Source organism: Garra rufa, chromosome 1 (assembly GCF_049309525.1).
Source record: "Garra rufa chromosome 1, GarRuf1.0, whole genome shotgun sequence".
Classification (NCBI taxonomy): Eukaryota; Metazoa; Chordata; class Actinopteri; order Cypriniformes; family Cyprinidae; genus Garra; species Garra rufa.
Window position 1 is genome coordinate 11,773,587 of NC_133361.1, and position 8,273 is coordinate 11,781,859.

Here is an 8,273-nt window from a genome sequence, read left to right on the forward strand (position 1 = left end):
TCATACTATCTTAATATTTTGTGTAAACCCTTAAACATTTTTTTGAGATTCTTTGAATGAAAAAAAAAAAAAAAAAGATTCTTTGAATTAAATGTTTTAGACATTTTCAGTGAGTGAGATTGTCCTGTTTTGTTTTTGCTGGTAAACCGGAGCATGAGCTCTTGAAGCTCCACTTTTTCTGAAAAGGGGGCCGGGAGCACCAGCTCATTAGTATTAAAGGGATAAACACAAAACTGTTTTTGCACATGTTAAATGTATGTTTTTTTTTTCAGTAAGGGCCATCTTTCATACACTTTTAAATATACTCATAAGAAATAGAAAATAGACTTATGAATTATTTAAAATAAAACTATAATATACAATAAATATACAGTGATGACCAAAATGATCAGCACACTAGTATCTTCACCAGCTAAAAATGGTTTTAAATCAGTGTCAGTAATTGTAATAATCCAGTGATATTTTTGTTTGCACAAGGAGTCTAACAACAGCAAATGCAGCATATTTTTACAGTAACAGATCCAGCCTTGTCGCATTGTTTATACGTAGGCATTAAACATAATGTTTTTATTGATGCTCAACGTACAATTTAGAAATATACTTGAAATATAAAGCTTTTGTAACATTATACACCATACTATTCAAAAGCTTGGTGTTTTTTTTTTTTTTTTTTTTTAATTAATACCTTTATTTAGCTATGGGATCACGGGTAATGATTATAGAAATTCTGCTTTGACGTTACAGGATTAAATTACATTTTAAAAAATATTCAAATAGAAAACATTTTAAATAGTATTTTGTTTTTTATTCCAATGTGATGTTATCAACATTGATTCAATTTACAAAATCAACAAGTAATTCAATGTTAATCCAACGTCTACAGAACAACCTTAATTCACCCATGCTGAAGGTAAGACAGTGAAACAACATTGTACTTTCCACAGTGAAATTACGTCACAATATCAACGTTGATCCAATTTGCAAAATCAAAACATTATCCAATGTTGATTCAACCATGGTACCCAACGTTGTTTCAACGGTGAATCAACATTGAAATGCTGGCATAATATGGCATTTGCTTATATATTGCTGGCCTATCTATGCATTTCCTGTAGATCCAGATGAAGTTCTTTTAGGCCTGCACAAAGGTCAGCTCAATGCCTCCTCGAATGTCCAAAACATCAATCTCCTCCAGTTTAGTGAAGCGATGCTTGTAAGTGTGAGCTTTCTCTCCATTAACAAACACCTCGTATTGATGCTGACCGCAAAAAATGGCGACCTGAAATTGTACATACAAGAAAAAAATGTAAAACCATTCAATATTTCAAACTTTAAATGCAGATATCTTCTAAATGTTAGGCTGCACCCTAATGGCCCAGTCATATCCACAGCATTCATTTACCAGTGTTGGATCCCCCTTTTGAAATGGCATGGGTTCAGATCGATCCGCTCTGCCCCAAATCCCATTCTCATAAGTGTTGCGCACAACCACATTCTCATCAAAACGAGGACTGTAGTCAAATGCAATTCCATGTTTGTGCCGTAGACTAATTACGATTCTGTTGGGGAAAGATAAGAACATAAATTATATCTTCACTTATCAGAAGTCTTAATGAGATTTCAGGAATATTAGAACAGATGGTGTATTATCTCATAGACATCAGAGAGAAATGAGACTCAAACCTATATGGATGAGATTTGATCAACCCTTGGATGATGATGACTTTGCCAACGTAAAGTCCACCATGTATGATGCTTTTATACGGGACTTTCTGATTGTGGATCAAATTAATGTACATTTTTATAATATGCTATACAATGTGATTCTGTATAAAATATGAACTATTTAGCCTTTCTGATAACTTACCAAAGATCCTGGAGGTGCAACAAGATGGGGCTGTAAATTACATTAAATTTTGCTATTTAGGTCAGTAACACATTTAGACGAATTCAGATATTAAATCAAAGTGACTTTTAAGAAAACTGCTGAATTAATTTTGTCATTATATGTGATTACAGTAATTTGTTCAGTCGTGGAATGTTAAAGTGCATTTTTTAGTTCTTACCGCAAGTTGGAAGGCAACTAAATTCAGCTCCACCTTTCCATCCACTTGAAATCTGTCCACCGATTTAAATGGTACAAGGTGTTTGTACTCCGAATAGGGTTTCCCATTGGTACTTATCTAGGAAAAAAAAAATTGATAATGGAAGAATAATTTGTGACTTAAGAAAGTTCTGTCTGGATCATCCCAGGGGCTCTAGGAACGTGGTTGAGAACCACTGTTTTTGGATAGACAGAACTGAACCAGCATAAAGGTACTGCAGATATCATTAATGTTCTTAATTTAATGTAGCAACTGTCTGATTTAAAGAGTAATATCAGAAGGCCATGTCCTGACTGGACGAGAGGTGGAGCTGGGGATGGAGAAGGTTTATTAGCTCTTAAACAAAGCTGCGATAAAGCTGTTGATAAACTGAATGGCCCAATGTTCATACTATCCATTATAAAAAGTAAATCAGCCCTTTTTAAAGCAAGCCATTCTGTTGCATGTTCCTTTAAATGCTAATGAGCAGTAATGTCTACTTTAGCCGAATTTAGCCTCGTTTAGCCGTGAAGCTTGCTAACTAGCACATTATTAACCCTCTGGGGTCTGAGGGTGTTTTGGGGCCCTGAAGAAGTTTTGACATGCCCTGACATTTATGCTCTTTTCAGTATCTTAAAAATATATGAATGGCCCAAATCTGATTATATTGTAATCAGCACAAATTGGGCTACAATAATATGTAAGCAACATGAATGTACATGTTTGTGTTTTTGAGAAAACAACGTTTATGCGTGCTTAGTGAAAAACTAAATTTTTTAAGTCACTGAAATAAAGTCATGAAACACATACAGAATATTTGTTCACAAGACTTTTGAGAACTGGATGTGTTAGGCTAGAGTTTTTTCTATTAAATGATGTGAAAATCATCTTGTTCACTTGGTTACACAAAACAGTATATTGATTTTAAAAGACACTTTTTGTTAAGAATGGCTGTATGTGAAGAAGGCGTGAATCATTACGAATAATGCTGTGATTCACACCTGGCAATTTGCAATTTGCAAAGATGCATAAAAACCCTTATACTCACTTCTGCTGTGGGTGAAGCTGCATCACGAATGATTCGCACAAACATAGATGCATATGTAGATCGGTATCGGCACTTTCCTTTCAAAAATGAAAGTGATGTTAATCCTCTGCGTCTTTAGTGGCTCAGATGTCGAGACTAAATGACTGCTATGTTCATTATAACATCCAACAACAGAAAACCTCAATTGGATCCGAGACATTCTTGTTTTCCCCTGCACCTGAGTCACAAAATGGCGATTGGTGTCGGATTGTTTCAGCTTGGGGAGGGCGGGTCTAAGGTAAGCTGCTCATGTCAATCGTAGGAGCGGCGTCTGTCGTGTGTCGTCACACCGACAAGAATCACAGAATGACCTGATTTTAAAAAGGGGATATTACTTTTAAAGATAAAAAAATAAAGATAAAAAATAACACTGGGTGAATTTTTATCATTGTAGGGTGGTTGTGTATACAAACTGGCTACACAATAATGTTCAAACAATATGTAAAAGTGAGTTTTGCATCCAATGACACGCTAATATTGCCCACAATTCATCGCACTTTGGCAAAGAATTCGGTCCAGAACGACAAAATACAAGCATGACGCATGTGCGCGACCAGCGGTTAGGCAGAGATGTTTAGAAAAATGGGTTTATGTTACTAATAATCAACATTTAACCTGGTAAAAAAAAAAACATTTATGTAATGTTTTCTGTCTTATATTTCATCTGCAACAGCAATGTGAACTTTTATAGACACCCGGTCTTTAACTTTTAAAACCAACTGTTGTGAACTTTTTCTTAGAGACCAGGAGACGTTTGGATATCTTGAAGCAGAAGTTTCTCTTTATTGAGATACGAGCTGTTCATCGCTGCAGTCATCAAAAAGTCGTCTGACTAAGGCATATACATTACAGTTTATATACATTTCCAGGGGGAGGATTACATAGAGGTGGAGACAATATAAACAAAGCATGCAAATGCAATACAGGAATCAACCCATTACCAGGGTTACACATGAAGACTGTAAGTCAGGATAGCTTTCATCTGACTGTTGGTCTTTTGAATCACTTTTGGTTGAGGCCTGGTTATGGCCCACCTTTTTAGTGAAACCGGACAATCTAGTGTGCAGCTGTTGGCTTTGTTCTTTCAACTTAGTGATAACCTGAGCTTGTTCTTGTGCTAACGATAAAGTAAATTCTCTGTGGCAGCAGATAATGCCTTTTAGGTTTTTATTTCTGATACATGCCTCAAGTACCTTTTTGCATTCTTCAATTGACCAAACTTTTTCTGGATCAATACCAAATTTCTTTGTCAAATCCAATCTTACTGACTCAGTCACTATTGAGTCTATATGCTCTCCTAACAATGATTTAAACTCATCGTCTGTCCATAAAGGGGTTTCTAGTCCACCTTTCTCTGTTGTTGGAATCAGCCTAGCATTCCTTCTCAACATTTTGTAATGTTTTTCTGACACAACAGGACACTAAAACTTCTCTGATCAACAGAGGGTACGCTTGTTAACACAGATCAACTATTGTTAACCTTCCCTGAATTAACAGAGGACAACACAAACTACTAGCACTTTATGCTAATCTTCTCTGCCAAAACGGAGGACAACAAATTTTATCACTTTAATGCTAAACTTCCCTGCCTAAACAGAGGATAGCCAATTCTTCCCTGCCTGAACAGAGGATAATTTTCATCTCTAAAAAGAACATTTTTAGAGGATAACTTAGGTAACCAAACTGTAATTGCTGTAGTTAACCTTCTCTGAATAAACAGAGGATAAACTAGTCTGTTAATCAAACCCTGCAGCTGGCGCAGAGGATAACCACATGTACTGGTCTGTAGTGGTTCTTTGGATAGAGTTACTCACCAACCCTTGGCACAGAAAAATTCAGTCAGGAACGAAGTCAGATCTTTGTTGAGCTTGAAGTTTCAATCTGGATTCAGGTGAGGAGCTCTATCCGGGTCACGGCACCAAAACTGTTGTGAACTTTTTCTTCGAGACCAGGAGACGTTTGGATATCTTGAAGCAGAAGTTTCTCTTTATTGAGATACAAGCTGTTCGTCGCTGCAGTCATCAAAAAGTCGTCTGACTAAGGCATATACATTACAGTTTATATACCAATATAAACTATAGAGACAATATAAACTAAGCATGCAAATGCAATACAGTAATCAACCCATTACCAGAGTTCCCCCAGCCCTGATCTCATTATCATAACAGTGTCATTCAAAGGCATAGGTGCTAATCCAATCAGTCTGACAGTATTGCCTATACCTTCACATTATCATAGAGACAAAGGCAAGCTGTACCTTGAGCTTAAAATTCACACTTAACTTGCGAAACCGGTTCAGGAACTGCAAGAGAACAGGAGCTGGTAGGAACCTCTGGCTACAAACTTTGCTTGAGAGAGTAATTTGTCTGATGTCCTCATATTTACCATAAATGCTAAATACAATGTAAGATCAACAAATCTTTAACAGATTCTTAAATTTGTAATCCTTCAGTAACATTGTGCAGAACATATGAACAGAGTTTTTGCCATTAAAAACCTGTGAATGGCAGATCAATGTGCTACTTCTTTTCTCTCCACTACGGTAGGATGTTAACTGTGACAAGATGATTGACAGGCCAGTTTACTGTGACAGGGTAAAGACGCAGTTGTGTGACATGTTAGTATGTCCCAAAACGTGCCTACTCAAAAGTGTGTACTTTATCTTCACCAAAAGAGTACATAATTTAAAGGCGTAGTATAAGTATTAACATTGTGATGCAGCAATTGCCTATATAAAATCATCATACATCTTTGAAGTAGTTATTTAAAGTCGCAAGCCTTTTTATTTAACACTCCTTTTGCTTTGATTACAGCCATCAGTCTTTTTTGATATGTCTGTACTAGACTTGCACACTTTGATTGGGGAATATTTCCCCATTCAAATTCTGTGGCAAGCGGCAATGGACTGCTTTCTTCAAATTTATCAACAGATTTTAAGAATTTAGATGTACATGGCAGCATCCATTTTCCCTTCAATCCCGAATAATCGTCCCAGTCCCAGCTGAAGAGAAACACCCCCATAACATAATGCTGCCACCACCATGCTTCACAGTAGGTATGGTGCGTTTTGGGTGTTGTGCTGTGTTTGCTTTTCGCCAAATGTAGCGCTCGGTAGAGTTCGGTCTGAAAAGGTCAATTTTGGTCTCATCAGACCACAGCACCTTTTGCTAGAAGGTATCACATTTTTTTGACTAGTGCAAATGAGACACTTTTTTTAGGAAAGGCTTTTTTTGTTTGTGTGAATCTTGGGAGATAGTTGTTACATGTGCAGACTGACCAGACCCAGCCATAAAGCCTTGTAAGTCTTTCGAAGTTGCCTTTGACCTCCTGGTCGCTTCTCTTATCAATGTCCTCTTGGCTCTGACATCCACTTTGGATAGACGGCCTGATCGAGGCAATGTGCTGGTGGTGCCATACACTTTCCACTTTCTAATGATGCTCTAAACAGTACTTACTAGCCTTTGAAATGTTTGTAGCCTTCTCCTTGTGCCTTTCTACAAATTTATCCCGGAGGTCTCTTGAAAGCCCTTTCCCAACCATGGTGAGTTCTTTGCCATACCATGCACTACTAACAGTGGAGTCTTTAAGAAACAGTTTGTTTTATTCTAAAGTAATCAGCACCGCTTGCATTGATGTCAAGTGGAGCAAGTAGCCTGGTGTTCAAACTGGAAGTTGATTACTCGCACCTGAGCAAGTTTATAATGGTATTCTCTAAGGGGCTGATCATTTTTTACCAAACCAGGCATTTCACTGATATAATCCTCCAGATATTTTTTATTATATTTTTTACTTTAATGATGAGGGTTATAATGTGTAGATGCAGCTCAAATAGTTAGACTTAATTTATTTTATTTTCAAAGGTGTAATGTGACAAAAGGTATAGGTTTTCAAAGAGTATGATGATATAGGCACTGTATATAGATGCTGTGATAGGCATCATGAGGTTCAGCTTGATGTGATCTGCCAGAACTAACACTATGATTTATTTCAGCAACTATTTACAGACAGTAAAGTAGAACTGAAGTCAATTACCTTGTATGATCCCAGTGTGACAAGGATCTGGAGAACAAACAGCTGGCCTCTCTCAAAGGGAGTTACAAACTTCCTTTCCTCATAGCCCCACTTCTGGCTGGTGTCATGCTCTATATTCAGGCTGCACTCATAGCGAGCTTTTAAGTCCAGAGCTACAGTGGACCCATGGTAAAGGTTCACACTGAATCTGCAATAGAGAGAGGAAAATAACAAATAGCAAAGTGCATGCCATACAGTGTACAGATACAATCGAAATGATTCAAATCAGGCTTATCAACAATTGATTTGCATGATTGCTCTTGTATCATTGAATGTTTCTGGAAATGTCACAACATTCAAGTTCCCATTTTAAACTGCAGGGAAAAACTGCTATTTTTATTACTAAACATCAAATGCATAAGAGATCTTTCTGATAAAACTATTGTTGACCAGATAAAACCTCATTAATATTTTCACAGAGGCTGTTACTCACCTGTCTGCATCTGGCAAAACCCGTCCAGATACAGTAATAAGCATTCCATCCATCAATCCTCCTTGGATTGGAGTAGTGAACGGGACGCTCTGTGTGGAAGGATTTCATAGACAAGATATGCCATAAAATGAATGCTTGTTCATCTTCATGCTACTTCTGCCATTATTAATAAAGATATCAATAATTCCAGAGTCATTTTTAGAAAAAAAAAAACATGTATCTGATCATCTATGTCAGCAACCAAAAATCAATGTATGAGGAATTTGATAAATTACTTTTATATAAATCATGAATACATTTTAAAATAATTACTTTTAATCACACTTACTGGGTTGAAAACTGGCAGTTGCTGGTGCAGAGCCATTTCGCCTCCAGAACTGATGTTTCTCTTCAGTTCGGTGGGATATTTAAGGCTGAACTTCACATACAAAGTGTCAGTAAAGTTAATGTTTAACATTTGTGTATTTTCTCTAAAACATGCCAAGTTTTTTTTTTTTTTTTTGGTGAAACGTTTAAACACAATCATATATCAGATAACTCAATCATATATACATAAAACTACCTTGCTGAAAAAAATAAAAAATAAATAAAGTAAATT

At 36.5% G+C, this 8,273-nt stretch overlaps 1 protein-coding gene across 1 annotated transcript; it reads right to left on the reverse strand.

The window, feature by feature from the left end:
* Window positions 1-777: 777 nt before the first annotated feature.
* LOC141331062 (galectin-9-like) lies at window positions 778-8,072 on the reverse strand. Its single transcript, XM_073835921.1, has 8 exons — window positions 8,004-8,072; window positions 7,676-7,764; window positions 7,204-7,390; window positions 2,067-2,183; window positions 1,868-1,897; window positions 1,684-1,772; window positions 1,403-1,559; window positions 778-1,279 (listed from the first exon to the last, which is right to left on the reverse strand). Exons 1-8 carry the CDS (start codon window positions 8,037-8,039, stop codon window positions 1,133-1,135), a joined length of 852 nt encoding a protein of 283 aa, XP_073692022.1. The 5' UTR covers window positions 8,040-8,072; the 3' UTR covers window positions 778-1,132.
* Window positions 8,073-8,273: the final 201 nt, after the last annotated feature.